Source organism: Procambarus clarkii, chromosome 94 (assembly GCF_040958095.1).
Source record: "Procambarus clarkii isolate CNS0578487 chromosome 94, FALCON_Pclarkii_2.0, whole genome shotgun sequence".
Taxonomy (NCBI): Eukaryota; Metazoa; Arthropoda; class Malacostraca; order Decapoda; family Cambaridae; genus Procambarus; species Procambarus clarkii.
In genome coordinates, this window is record NC_091243.1 from 6,726,452 (window position 1) to 6,741,991 (window position 15,540).

General features: G+C 37.5%; 1 protein-coding gene across 2 annotated transcripts in view; it reads left to right on the forward strand.

Annotated features, from left to right (window-relative positions):
- Cap-G (Chromosome associated protein G) overlaps positions 1-14,625 on the forward strand; it is a 47,986-nt gene extending 33,361 nt beyond the window's left edge. Inside the window, exons 18-25 of one of the 2 annotated variants that reach the window (XM_045729326.2) lie at positions 1,252-1,346; positions 2,513-2,644; positions 3,906-4,040; positions 4,779-5,219; positions 7,608-7,697; positions 9,857-9,937; positions 10,185-10,274; positions 13,546-14,625. In XM_045729326.2, the coding sequence (XP_045585282.2) occupies positions 1,252-1,346; positions 2,513-2,644; positions 3,906-4,040; positions 4,779-5,219; positions 7,608-7,697; positions 9,857-9,937; positions 10,185-10,274; positions 13,546-13,639 (1,158 nt within the window). In that variant the 3' untranslated portion in view covers positions 13,640-14,625. The remainder of the gene's footprint in view (positions 1-1,251; positions 1,347-2,512; positions 2,645-3,905; positions 4,041-4,778; positions 5,220-7,607; positions 7,698-9,856; positions 9,938-10,184; positions 10,275-13,545) is intronic. The other variant, XM_045729327.2, reaches the window with a different exon arrangement.
- The last annotated feature ends 915 nt before the right edge of the window (positions 14,626-15,540 follow it).

Below are 15,540 nucleotides of genomic sequence, written 5' to 3' on the forward strand. Positions count from 1 at the left end.
TAATATTAAAATAAAGATTTAGGGCCTTTGGAAATTCATTGAACATATTTTTAACCAAATTCTATTGTTTGTTTTCGTTTTCACTTAGTGGTTTTCATCCACTAAAATATGGGACTTCTTCCTTTGAAAATGAGGTTTCAAGGCGGGGCATGGGAAATATGCTGGATGGGATTAAATCTCACATCCAGCAAATGGAATACTTCCCTTGCAAATAACTGTCAGGAAAGTCATGTTAGTGATCAGCTGTTTAAGAGAGTACAGTACTGTATTAAGACAGTTTTGTCCACAAATGAACTACATGATGGGTCAGTTGAGGCATCCTAATGTTCCTCTAATGTGATATATATTAGCTTTGAGAATACCAATCTAGGGTAGCGTAAGCACCCTGTGTATTAGCATGTAAGGTTTGTCGATAAATGTTGTCAAGTTTTACTATTGTGTTGCGTAAAACCCTCTTTAAATATGGCTACTCATATTTTTTAAAAGTAGCAGTGCCTTCAGCACTACACTTGCTTGAAATTTTAACACCATTAAGCGTTTAGTCATAAATTAGGAATTTTTATGAGGATCCATTGATAAGGCCTTAAGAGTACTTGCATAGAAGCACTTATTTAGAGTGCTCTTGTTGCATAGAAATTTACTCTCATGATCAATGTGAATCAAGACCCGGTGGAGCCTGTTGATAAGGACCGCCCCACAGATGGATCCATATTCGACCTGTTACACTCTGGACGTGAAAGCTTGCTCTTGTAATTGTTAGACTTTGATTAGCATTTAACAAAGCTGTCAGCTATTGACAATTGGTGATGTTGCATGCAATTGCAGTCAGGGAAAAGCAAAATGCCACAGTGGAGCTAATTAGTGGTTAGACATTGTAAACGAGTGTATACATATAGTAGTTTGAATCAGGGTTGTAAATGTTGTCCAAGCAATTGCTTGTTTTTGAGCAATCTATCTTGCTGATGGATTTTCCTTTAGTAATGTGGTGATCTTGTATCCTCACTCCGCTCTGCTTCTTGATGGGGCCAGATTCTAGTCCTGGTCTCAACTGGATACAGTACATGATTTATACCTTACAGTTTGTTTTGTGATAAAGAAGGTCTCCACATAAATGAGGGTCAGATGAATAAGGTTGCACAGTTTTACCTTTCATTTCCAGTATCACTGTTGAAATTTTTCCTTTGTTCATATTCATAGTTATATAATGTCTTCATTATTGTTATTTAACAGTGATTGTTTTATTTTATTCAGAATGACCCAGAGGCTGGAGTAGCTCCTTTTGATACAACTCCAAACATAGCACCGGTTACTGTGGTCATTCCTCCCTCCGACACAGAGTTTGAATTGTAAGAACAAATTGTGATGATTCCAGTTTTAATATGTAATACTTTCTTAAAGCATATAAATTGAAAGCACTTGTCACAAATTCTAGATATTTTTGTGTTGCCAATTTACTTAAATTTTTTATTTTTTTATTTAAGGATTCCTGAATATTTGAGGTACAGTAGTTGACAATAGTAAATATAATGTATATCTGGACCTCAGCAAGGCCTTTGATTGTGTTATATCTTGAGGTTATCTTGAGATGATTTCGGGGGCTTTAGTGTCCCCGCAGCCCGGTCCTCGACCAGGCCTCCACCCCCAGGAAGCAGCCCGTGACAGCTGACTAACACCCAGGTACCTATTTACTGCTAGGTAACAGGGGCATAGGGTGAAAGAAACTCAGCCCATTGTTTCTCGCCGGCGCCCGGGATCGATCCCGGGACCACATGATCACAAGTCCAGCGTGCTGTCCGCTCGGCCGACCGGCTCCCCTATGGACCATCGAAACTCGTGGCATTGTAGAAAACAAGTTATTGAAGTTATTGAAAAAAGATCAGAACCCTCAACAATTGGTACAAGATGGAGAAATTTTGTTTTTAGAGGGGAAAATATTAATTTGGAAATAGATTTGTGGATGAATGGAATGGGTTTCTGGCTGGCATTATTGACACTCGGTTTAAAAAATTTCAGTAATAGATTGGATAGGTATATGGGTGAGTGGGTGGATTTAAAGGGTATGTAACTAGTGTAGGTCAAAAGTCGTGCTGCAGTGCCCTCTACTTCTTATGCTTCTATATGTATAAATGTGTGGAAACATCACCTTCATATGCAAAGCTGGCTAATAGAAGAAAAGCCTTTAGAGATCTGAATAAATAAAGAGGCAATAGAACACTTCTTGCCAACCTTTTCACCACTAGAACCCCCTTCTATTTTATGAATGTCTCACTGAATTATATTTTTTCCCCGTAATCCTCTTTCATTTTAAAAACATCTAACCTAGTGTGCAATTAAAAAAAGCAGCATTGAAATAATTTGTTAACCACTGACTATATTGGTAGGACACAACTGGTCATTAACCTGTGAATGCAGGTAATGGAATCATCATCAGTTGATGGTAAGAAGGGAATATCTTGAGTTAATTATTCTTGCACATTTAAATTGTATCTGAGCTCATATTACACTCTTTCAGGACACCAAAAGTTGGCCAAGATGATAATGTTGGAAGTTCAGATTTATTCAGTTCAGCTAACAGCTCTCCTCAACTGTTCATCAGTACACAACACCAAGAGGCCAATATACCCAACACATCAAAACCGTCCAAGTAAGAGATGGTTATAACCTACCGATCCATGTATGTTGGCCTTAATAAACCGAAGTCGAACTCACACAGGCTTAATATTTTTCTTATGTAGTACGAGTACAGCAAGGTTGCTGTGAATCAACTCTTTCACATTCTCTGAAATAATTTAATTGAAAATGAAATTAGGCATAATATCTCTCCCTTGCTTGGTTTGACTTGTCATGCATTATTAGGGATTTGTACCAATTTCACAAATTAATCAATTAAAATTGGCATGTTTATCTGAACAATATACTGAAGAAGAGTTTGCATTACTGATGTTTAAAATCTAATAACTATGATCATGAATAAAATGATTCATGAATAAAATGAATTTTTATTCATGAAGTTGATTCATGCATAAAATGTGTGTATCAGTACACTGATGCCACTTTGAGATGTACAACTCAGTTTAATTTGTTTCCACTTATAGCTTTAGCTTCAAGAGATGTACTGTTGCTGGAGCTATTGGAGTAGAGATGCTGATCATTTAGTGGAAATAGTTTGCATATAATTGAGAATTTTCCCCCTTGAGTAAAAATAATAAAGGCAGTCCTTCTGTATTGAATGCTTGAGCTACTTACAGTACATTTAATCCTACATTTAATCTCATTTTAGTAAATTGGTTGTTAAGGGACAGATGCATAACTGTAAAGAACGGATGAGAATACAGTACCTCTTTTATTAGACTTTCATCAAGAAATATATTTTCTTATTGTGATGACCAGACCACACACTAGAATGTGAAGGGACGACGACGTTTCGGTCTGTCCTGGACCATTCTCAAGTCGACTTTCTTATTGTGTTATTAAACTGTTTGATACTTGATCTCCCATTCTTGGATTAATTGTACTACACAGTCCCATGCTTTTCTTTATTATTTCTTGAAACTGGGTCACCCAACTGCACCTTTCTTACCCTACCATATATTTCAGTGGATATTGATGTCTAACATTTTTATGGCTTAAAACTCTCTGGAGGTTGCAATCTGACCCAATCTTTCTGACCCAGTACTATGTCACTGTTTCTCTCTACTCTACACCAACTGTGTATTATTTCATTGTATATAACTCAGTAACTCTGTAACAAACCAATAGAGTAGTTACACAAAGGTGCGTTTGTTAATGATATAAGCACAAATATTTTGTATCGACTGGTATCACAAGTACTGCCAGTTCCTTTTAATGTTCCATACCCCTTCAACAAATATTTTTAATTAAGAAGTGATATTTCATTCTTACAGGTCTGCAATGGAATATGATAGTGAGAATAGTACCTCATCTTCCAGCAGGAGGCGGCGGAGTAAGCTAGAAACATCTACCGGAGACACAAGTGAAGAAGAGACAGTCCTCCCTCCTAAAGTTTCTCGAACATCTCGGTAATATTGTCTCTTCATTCAACATCTGTTACCTCTAAACACTCATTGTGGAAAGTTCAATCTCCTTCAAACATTCCTGTTATTTCATATATACTTGTATACCATACTTCTTTCTCTATATTTATCTGAAATCCTCCCAAGAGCTGGTTACACCTCATTCACTGTTTTTCCTGGGGGGAGCCCTGTCGGCTCCCTGAAATTATCATAAACTGATCAGTGCCACACTATCAGGTGCCAGCAGTCACAGGAATTCTTATGGGGGACCGGGGGTTCCGGGGACCTAGAGCCAGAACCTGCTCCTCTCAAAGAGGTGCAGGGAAGTGGTGGCCTATGAAAACTTTACATTTAAATTCTAACATAATACTACCCAGAAAGGTAGGCGAATCAAAATAAACCACTGCATGGTTTAATAAGAAGAACCTCAGCCCGAAAATCACCAAAAAAACTCCCCCAGTCTGAAAATCACCAAAAGAACTCCCCCAGTTTGAAAAACACCAAAAGAACTCCCCCCAACCAAATTTTCTTGCCAAATTTTCTTGAAAGCATGCTGGGACTTGCTTAAGTGTCTCAAGTCTCTTCTAACCTAGTACAGTAATTCTAGTCAAACATAGCTGCATTTCCTTCCTGTTTTCAAAATTTTCAAGAAATTTTCTACTAGTGTACTTGAATTTTTGAACATATTCATATAGATATTTTATTACACAAATACTTGCTCTCATTTATATTTAATTTTAACAGCATAACAAGGGGTCATTCAAAGGGACGTTTCCAAATGTCAGTGCCATCACCAGAAAAATCCAGCGATAATACTTTGGATACTTCAAGTGACTCCATCTCACAGTCAAGCTACTTGACGCCGCCATCTCAAGAAATAAGTAGTGCATCATTCACTACCCCTGTTGAAAATATTTCAGTTTCTGACTTAAAGTTGGCACCGAAAGAGCATATAAATGCCGAAAAGACTGTTACACCAGATGACTCCTCCATGATGTGTGAAAGACCCCCACGTCAGAAGGCAATTTCAAGATCAAAATCACAAGCAAATGCTAGAGAGACTGCACAGCTGTCCAAGGCTTCACAGAATACCTACTCAACCAGAACAAGGTCTCAAGCTTCAACTCCAAGTGATGATACAACACCTGTTCGCAGGTCTACAAGAATTGAATCTAGTTCAGTGAGGTGAGATCCTGCTTTTAAGATACAAAATGATTGAATCCAGTTTGCATTAGCTTATGCTTCACTTTCACTTTGTCATGACTATAATGATTTTTGCTAGGTATATACATCATCTCAATTTTGTCACTCTTTAATTCCTAATTTGCTAGCATTGTCCCTCAATTTTGTTTTAAGCTTTGAACAGTTTTAATTTACATACTGTACTGATAACATTAATTATTAATTTGTTACTGTCCTGTGGCTAGATAAAATTTGCCAGTGTTCTTGGTATACTAAGAGCGCCTCATTCTTTAACTGCAGTTCTGGACAAAGCTCAGCATTTCCAACTTGATTTACTCACTACTACCAAATATGGGAAATTTTTATTTTTGAGTTGTCGAAAATAAATTAGGAAGAAACAATATTTTTAGAATCTCTTGTAGAAGAGTTTTGTCGTTAAGGCAGGTTTGAAGTTGAGGGGTATACAGTAATTCAATTTTCACTAGCCTACAATATTTTACTCCATTCGTGGACAAAAGTAGTGCTAATATCTATACATAATTCTTTTGACTTAGTATTTCAGTTGGTATTCATGGGTTCCTATTTCTTGCTACTGTATGGGTAGGTAATTTTGCCACAAATTTGTTCTTCATAACTTATAGTTGGTGAATAATAATTAAAATCAGTTAGAATTTGAGCTGCTGTAGTTAGTTATGTGCTTTATCAGAACCAAAGTTTACAGGAAACATTCATTTACCACAAACATTGTTTGTGGTAAACCCATTGCCCACCACTGCGGTGCAAACAATTGTGTATTCCTTGTGAAAGAGGTGAAGAGATTGGGCTGGGGATCATCTTAAAATCTTTCCCCATGCAGCCAGTATTGGCCTCTGACCTAGTTTGTGCCTGTCTGGGTCATCGAAGATGTATGCAGGCATGTATGACTGTGGAATTTGATGGGAATAAACAAAGGTGAATGGAGGTGTCAAAGTTTTACGAGAGAAATGTTTGATGTGCTTAGTTCATACGAGACAATATTTAGAAGTAGTGAGAGTGAAGAGTGGAATGTAGTAAGAACTGTAGAGCAAGAGTAGTAAAGAAGGCCTAGGCCTCTTGATTACTAAAGAGTGATATTAATACTTTCATGTTTCAATGACTCGCGCTATCTGTACTCCAACAGTAAACGTTCTGAAGATGCTGAAATGCGTCATCCTATTGCTGTTTATAAACATTCATATTTTCATCGTTGTTGTGCATAAGCTATTATTAATACGTTTGTTTATGCATCTTTTCTCTAGAGAATTTATTTGCTAACATTTTGACATCAAATGAATAATTATAACACAATAATAACTTTAAAAATGTGAAATGATTGTAAACATTTTAAGCATCACTGAGCAGGACCCGCTGAGCTCACTGTTTACAGTCAGGAATTGACAGACAAGGGTTTAATTATTTCAAATGCTGTTACATTTTTGCTTGTGCATCTGTTCTCTGGAGAATTCATTCACAAACATTTTGACATCAAATTTATGTTTATAACCCAACAAATAACTTAGAAAATGTAAATTGATTAAATTTTTTTTTGCATCACTGAAGAACCTGGGGAGCCCAGAACGTTTACAGTCAGGAATGTGCCGAGAGGCTGGACCTCCAAAGTGTTGACCTTTAAAGTGTGGTAATCATCATACATTGATCCCCCCCAAGTTAATACAGTTTTTATATGTTGATTTTAGTTATAGCCCAGTTTTCATACAAATGACATAAATATGGTTGTAATAAATATAAATGACTAATTTAGTTAATCTAGACCCATGAAAAAATCTGCTATCTTTTTTAAATTGCTTACTATAGATGAGGTCATCTTGTACCACAAGTAATGTGTTTATCGTCAAATTACAATTTGGTGTTTCTCACCAGTGTTTCATCTATTTCTGAATAGACATTTCCAGATATTATAGCAGCAAAGGAGTGGGTTATAATACACTTTCTTTGAGCTGTTCCAGGAAAATATTTATGTGCATTATAGGTTTAAATACTACAGTATAGGCCTATAGTATATACAGTACTTATTTTTTTTTTTGTAAAATCTGAGAATAAGTTATTCCACATGTTGTTTAAACTAAATTAAAACAGCAAACACACAACCCTTCAAATACGATCATTACAGCTCACTCCTTCACTTAGCATGTCGGCAGAATTGCATTTTATTTTTTCTCATGCAGAGAAGTACTTTTTATCGTAACCACATTTTAAAGGTTCCTCCTCTTTTCATAACTCAACTGCTAGTGTGTGTGAGATTCAGTTTTGAAAAGGCTAATATGACTGTCATAACTGAGAAAGAGGGAGAGGGAGATAGGGGAAAGAGAAGTAGAGAGCGAGTGCCTAATAAAGCCTTTATTTTATTATCAGCACTGATTCTGAGAAGACACCAACTAATCGTCGACTTGGTCGCACTCTAAGTAGCAGAAAAGCTAGTGATCGAGCAAGCAGTTCTAAAAGGTAATTACCATTTAAATATATACTGTAATTAGTATTGTAGACTTTAAAGTTTATTTTAAGCTAATAACTTTATTTTTTATATTGGTTCATGCAAGTTATTATAAAGTTTGTAATATTTCTGGGCGGGTTCCAAAGATGGCTTCTTGGTGTTAACTTTCTGAATAGTTCCACCAATTCAATCCATATCAGGCCCTTGTGGGGTCATTGTAAAGCTTCTGGGAACCACAGGCAAAACCTGGCCCCCCCTATAAGAGTACAAGGAACAGAGGGTACTAGATTACCCCAACCTTCTCCTGCAAAACTGAACAGGGTAAAACAATCAATACAGAACATAGAAATCAAGACATTAGAACCATCCGGTTGTGAAGCATTTCACTCGTTAATTGCACCTATGTGTTGTCAGGTAGCCATGTGCCTAGCTTGTCAATCTTCCCAACTATAAACCATCAGTCATTTTGCCTGGAACATCATATCCATACATCACAGTTAGACTCATCATTCAACGCTAGTGATCCTTTAAGTTCTGGTTATTCAAATAAGCGATGGCCATTATGGACTTTGTCATGTGCATGCAATTTGCTTGTGTACTCATTCTGTGTTTTAGTATTTACTTCTTGTGGGGATTAACTGTTTACCTCAAGCTGCTTCTGCCTAGAGTTATTATTTCAAAGTGCTCACTGGTATTGCCTCTGCCCAGCCAGGGTTCCTTTCCATGCTGGGCTTGGGTAGCTGTTTCTGAGAGGCTGTCCTGTCGAGGGAGCCTCGCCCTCAGCAGTTTACGGGTCTTAAATTTTTTTGTGAGGCTTTGTGAATGAGGCAATCAGGTTATTTGTTTAAGGGTCAAACAGGGGCTTATGTGCTTGCTCTACAGTGCACTGCATACACTCTTCATTGCCACATTTGCCCTTAGGCTGTTTTTGGCATTTGTGATATTCTACTGTACTTCACAGGGTCATTTCAGATTTGTTGATTGCTGGGGTGATCGAAATGACTCCCTGCAGTGGGTGTGTTCTGTCTGTTCTTCATCCCTAAGCAGGACTGACTGAACAGTCAGTTTCTTCTTGACCTCTTTCATGTCTGGCCAGCTTCATTTCCTGTCTGATCGTCTGCATGACTGCCTTCGTCACGTCTGCCGGCAAATCCAGACAGACACTTGGGTAGTGTCCCTGGACCCTCGGGGTGCTTACTGGCACGTTCCTATTCATCTACGGTTCAGGGACTGGTTAAGGTTCGTGTTGGGTGTTTCCATTACTGCTTAAGGGTTCTTCATTTCTGATCGAGCCTTGCACCCTGGAAGGACCTTTACTAGGTCGCTGTGGGTCATGGTCCCTTATCTCCAGCCATTGGAGATTTGCATCTTGGTCTACCGTGATGAATGGATTAGGTTTGGGCTCCCAGCTGGTCTGCTTATCTGCAGGCCAGCTATTTGGATATTTTTTTTTAGTTGCAGAGGGTTGGGGTTCCTGATCGATTGGTGAAAGTCCAAGTTGGTTCAGCTGCAGGTTTGGACCTGACTTGGTCTTATCTGGGATTCCTGCTTGGCATCCTTGTGAGCATCTCGAGTGGTTGTGTGGTAAACCTATGTGGTTTACCTGCTGAACAATTTGGTTTCAGGGGCTGTACTTGTTTTTCCAGGAAGTAAGAGTTGATGGCTGAATTAGAATCCCAGATATGAAAGGGGGATAGGTTGATGACCACCCCTATTGAAGGGGCCTAAAAACTTCCAGAAAAGTCCAAGAATCGTGTTTCAGTGTTTGGAAAAAGATACAAAGCTGTGTGCCCCGCATGTAGCAAAGGGGGCAAATCACAAAAGGGCCTGCATGAAGTACAGTGACTTAATATATTTTATCTATATCCATTTATATTTAACTTTGTGTATCCAATTTTCTCATTTCTCTTCTATATTAGGATATTAAAAGAATGCTGATAACTGCTTAAACTGTAACTGTTTGTAATGTCTGTATCTTTAAAAGTTTCACACACTGCGTTACCAGTATGGTACAGTGTGTTACACTACCATACTGGCTCCAGATGGCAGTTTTGAAGACCTGAGACTCTGGTCAAACATTATAAGATGTGATTTTTTTTTTATAGTTCTCTGGAAAAAATTGGTTTCTACATCCGATTATGACCTCTCTCTCTTTTTTTTTTTAATGCAGCTCTGATCCAGGCAAGACTTCACCTGCCCACCGAGGTGGCCGTTTGTCAAACACAAATCGACTGGCAAGCAGATCCAGAAAGTAAATATAAACCAAGTTTACAAGACCGTACTTATTTACTCGTTCTTTAAATGCAAGGCCTTTTAAATTCGGAAAGTAACAAGGCCTGTTACATTCATGAATTAGTTACTCTAGTGGGTTTGTATTGGAAAAGCACTCTTATATCATTTGCTTCCTCATTAGATCACTAGATTATGAGGCATGTCTCATTTCTTAACAGATGTGCATCTAATAATGCGCTCTCTCCTCTTCTTTTTTTCATTGGCAGCAGTGATCCAGACAAAACTTCACCTGCCCGCCAAAATAGCCGCTCTTCTGCCAGCACAGATACAAATAATCGGGCAAGCAGATCTAGAAAGTAAGTATTACAAAGAAATTGCACACTTGTTGAGTCATCCTTTAACCATTAGTGTGGCTGCCAGACTTTGATCCTCAGGGTAATGTGGTTATCATATATTGATTTTAGTTCCTAGACCCATGATTTTTTTTGGGTAATTGCATACTATACAGTGAGGTTATCATGCACCAGTAGTCTGCAGCTATTAAATTGCAATTTGCTGTTTCTTGCCAGTTGGGGAAAAAAAACAAAAAATTGTCTGCATTCCTCCTGGCTGTGAAAGCCTCAGTACTGAGTGTGACCAAGGGTGGCACATGCAGCAGAAGGTTATAACACCACTATGCAGCTTGATGTGTTGTTGTTAAAGATTCGCTACTTGGAAAAAACAGTTTTAAAATAGCACGGGCTAAAATGCAGCTTGAGGTCCACAGCACCCCTCAATAATGATGAATAAAATAAGTATCAGGGATTATTTTGCAATGATAGTGTCATAGTTGATCCTGTCTGTTAGACATGTACAAGGTACAATGAACAAAATGCTAGTTATGATGTTCACAGCATGAGACCATTGTTTCGTGCACCTGTGCATCATAAAATGATCTCGTGCTCCTTTAGGTAGTAAACTTGTGGAAAGTTATTCATATTCAGGATTTAGTGACAGGAATCTGATGATAATAGCAGTGCTATGGCTAAACTTAGCAATGTGTGTAGCATAGTATATTGGAGGCATTTTGTTGTCAGGTGACGATGACTGCTGGCAGTGTTTGTTGATAGCGTATGGCTCTATGCTGTGCTTGGATTTCATTACCACACTCACTAGAATTGCTTAAGTAGTTTGTTATGGTGCATACAAATGTATGCACCATACATTTGTACCAAGAGACTGCACTTCAGTCTCCGTGGCATAGTGGCAACCAGGTATCAACTAGGTAAGACGCTCGCCTGGCATTCCACGAGCGCTTTGTCCTGGGTTCATATCATGGTTGGGAGGATTTACTGGGCGCAAATCCTTAACTGTAGCCTCTGTTTAACTCAACAGTAAAATGGGTACTTGGTTGTAAAAACGATTCTTTGTGGGGGTCGTATTCCAGGGAATGTAGGATTAAGGACTTGCCCGAAATGCTACGCGTACTTGTAGCTGTGCAAGAATTTAAGAACTTGTATATATAAAAAAAAAATATATATATATGGCGTGTGTGTGTATAGTGTAATAATAGCAAAAATTTGATGTTTTTAGTTCAAAGAATATATTATTGTGCACCTATTAATGATATGAATATATCACTGTGTTCTGATATTCTACACGTTATGATACAAATAATAGTGACAATGCAATGCATCATTACACTTTAAAAAAATTTATAAAAACATTTTAAATATGAATAAAGTACTAGTAGTCAATGTGTGCTGTTACAACTTCATGCAAACATTGCACAAGTAGGTCACACTGATTATGAGATTATTACACACTCCAAAAATACTTGGTGGTTTATAATGGTGCATGAAATGTAGATTATATATATATATTATATATATATATATATATATATATATATATATATATATATATATATATATATATATATATATATATATATATATATATATATATATAATGTCTATATGCAGTGTAATAAGAGCAAAAACATGGTTTTATTGTTCTATACTTCGAATAATAATTCTAAGAATAATAATAATATAGGCCGATAATGCATATGATCAGGCATACCAGCAGATATGCATGGCAGCTGTGTGGACATCGCTTCGGATTCGTAGTTCTAAGGTTCCGGGTTCGATCCCTGGTGGAGGCGGAAACAAATGGGCAGATTTTCTTTGACCCTGATGCCCCTATTACCTAGCAGTAAATAGGTACCTGTGAGTTAGACAGCTGCTATGGGCTGCTTCCTAGAAATATATAACAAAAAGGAGGCCTGGTTGAGGACTGGGCTGCGGGGACGCTAAGCCCCAAAATCATTTCAGGATAACCAAGATAATGTATGACAAATGATTCGTAGGGCAGCTGTGTCGAACAGTCTGGTTGACCAGACCACTAACCAGGAGGCCTGGTCAGAGATTGGGGCGACTTGGGACTTTGATCCTCAGAACCATCACAAGGTAACTTCAAGGTATGGGTTTGTACAGGAAAATCATTTGTCATACATTATCTACTTCATTAGACTGCTAGATTGTATGATGTGCATTTCATAACTCCTGACATTTGTTCCAAGATGGCTGGACCTAATTCTGCATGCTCAGTGTCAACTCTGTGATTGAGTTTTTTTGCATAGAAATGCAGGACAAAGTCATGAAAATTTGCAAATCCAGTATTTTTGTTAAAACTTGTATATGATATGATGTCTTAACATGTAAATCAATTAAGCTGTAATTAATTTGCTCTTTTTCTTATGTTCTGGCACATGACCATTATGACATGCCTCTTGGGAACTTATCCACATCCACTCCTTTCTCCTCAACACTTGTAAATTTCTGTATACAGTATATCTCAACACCTGCAGCGTCCCCACACGTTAGCTTCTTTACCAATATAATCGGGTTTTCCCCTAGATATATAAAGCTGTCGTATGATCTTGCATTCTTCTCACACTGTTAACTCAAAGAGGTGGTAATGTGAGTGTGATTTATCACTCTGACTGCATGCTCAGAAACAGCTTTCATGAAACAACACACTTTTATTATTGACAAATTGGTGCTTCAATGGCTCTTGGAGTCTCGACGTTTCTCATCCCAATACATAGCAGGTGTGGTGCCCATAAGGAAACTATTTGTATGTGTTCCATTGTCCAGAAACCTGTCTTGTTTAGAATATCTACCTTGTCATTCAGATGTTACATGCTACTGTTAATATGTAGATGGCTGTCCATTATTAACAACATATTATGTGCCATCAAATGTGATCTATTCCCATGGCTTTCCTGTAATAAGGAATTGTTAATATCCTTTGCTCAGGTGTCAGCCACACAAGGTTACTTGTGGGCATTGAATGAAACAAAAACCTGAACCTTATTGTAAAATTTTTTTTTTTCCACTTAATCATCTATTTCATAGTTGACTCCTGATTTTCAGGATGATCGGAAACTTTGCTTCTCATTCTTCAACACAGATTGGCTTATATTTTTCTACTACTGCTATATTGGCATCCTAGATGATTGTATTTTTTGAATCTATGACATGCATAGTTTGACATAACCATAGTGGCTTAGTGCTTTTTATAATTACTATATATATTCTGTGCATGTAGCAACTGCTTATGACCTTTTTATTTTGCTTACAGCAGTGACTCTGGAGAGACTGTATCAACTCGTACACGTGCCTGCTCTTCAAATAGTAAGACTAGCCGTCGAAGAGGAAGCAAAACTGGGAAATAATTATATGTTTTAGTCTAATAAAACATTTATTATATAGGAGTTCCATGTTTTGAACTACAGAATTTAATTCACATTAGTTTATGCATGCTTTCACTTTTATAAAATTTAAGTACAATTTTTTAATAGAATAATACAATTTTAGTTTATAAATTCTTTGCTAATTCTTTCCTTTTTCTCTTCCCTGAAACAATACCCCGCCTGCAATACTCGAGAATCTTTAAATGGCTGTTAAATTGGTTATGTATACACAATATCTGTTTAGTGGATAAACTTATCTAAATTAGAATGTTGCTGATTCAACTCAATCTGTATTATAGTGATGTGGTGTAATTTTATACATCTAGAATCGTGTCTGGTTCCGCAAGTTTTGTCCACCATTTGTTATTTATACAGTACTGTATGTTATCATTTATCATGTAAAACAATTTTGCTTAATTTAGACTACAGTAAAGTTTCCTTTATTCCACCCCCCTATCCCGAGTTTAAAATTTTTGCTGGAATAATTGTTAAAGCAAATGGAATTTATTTGAGCTTAGTAATGCATAAGTTAATTTGCTGAATTTGTAGTTATTGCTCTGTTTGTCAGATTAGATAAAAGGAAGCATGTCTTATACAATTCTTACAGGTATTGCTAATATAAAAGTTTGACACTTCTCACATTATTATTTGATATCTTGTAATGCAGTTAATTTGAATGATACATCAAAGGATAAAATTAATTATGTGCTTATTTTATATATATTTAAAGTGTATTCTTTATATTATCAGCAAGAAGCTTTTATTTAAAAATATTATTTAGTGTACATTATTAAGAGGTTTAAATACACGGCAGGAGACAAATTTTTGTTTTAAGGCTAAAAGCTGGAACCATCCCTTGATTTAGTATTATGTTACTCTATAAGAAAAGGCATAATGCAGCAAAGCTATTTCATATTTTTCTTTGTACCATTTCAAATGCCAAATATATTTTGTGCTACAATAAATAATTTCTTTATACCTTTCTCAAGCTAGATATCAGATATTTTTGTATTTTCTAATCGCAAAATACTTGTGGACTTCTAAATAAAAAACTAGTGTTGAATGTAATGAAATGCTAATTTCTGGGCGAGCCCTGGTGGCTTCCCGAAGCTAATATCTTTCCATTCTACTGGGTTGCATTTATCGTGAAGTTATATTGGTCTACTGGGGACCAGAGCCAGAACCTGGTCTTCTCACAGAGGCACAGAAAGCAGTGGCGTTTAAGTTATTCATTTATGCCACCCACCGGAAAAGGCTCACAGAAAATCAGTGAAGCAAAACCAATCACTGCTGGCTTCAAACGAGACTGTAGCCACAAAAACTGCCTTTAAGAACCCCCCAAAACTAAGTAAATGATAAAAAAAAATTATGGAACTAGTGCCAGGTCATTTGGCTTCCCCCCCTCCCCCCACTCGTTTGGGGGGGACGAGGGAGGCGGCCCACAGTCAGCCTCCACTCTCCGGCTGCTCCACTTTCAGTTCTATGATGATGTAAATACCCCCATAACCTGGAGGGAGGGGTGTCAAAAAGCCGCTGGGGCTTACCCAGAAATTTACATTTCATTACATTCAATGTGGTTTCTGGAGGGAGCCTCTTGTGACTCTGAAGATAACAAAGGGGATAAAGATGACTTCAAAAGACATGTATCGGTTTTTGTGAAGATCCCAAGAGCCAGATTGAGCTCAAATGATAGAACTTCGAAAAGGTACAAGCTATGATGCTCCTTCACTCAAAATCCCAGAACACCAGATGGATGGGGTGTGTACCTGGAGTGGGTTCTCGGAGGTCTTTTACTCGCCCAAAGCCCACCCAGGGACCAGGCTTGTCTTGCGAGTACTGAGTAGTACTCTTGAGGATTTTACTTTGAGTGGCCTGCAGGCCTC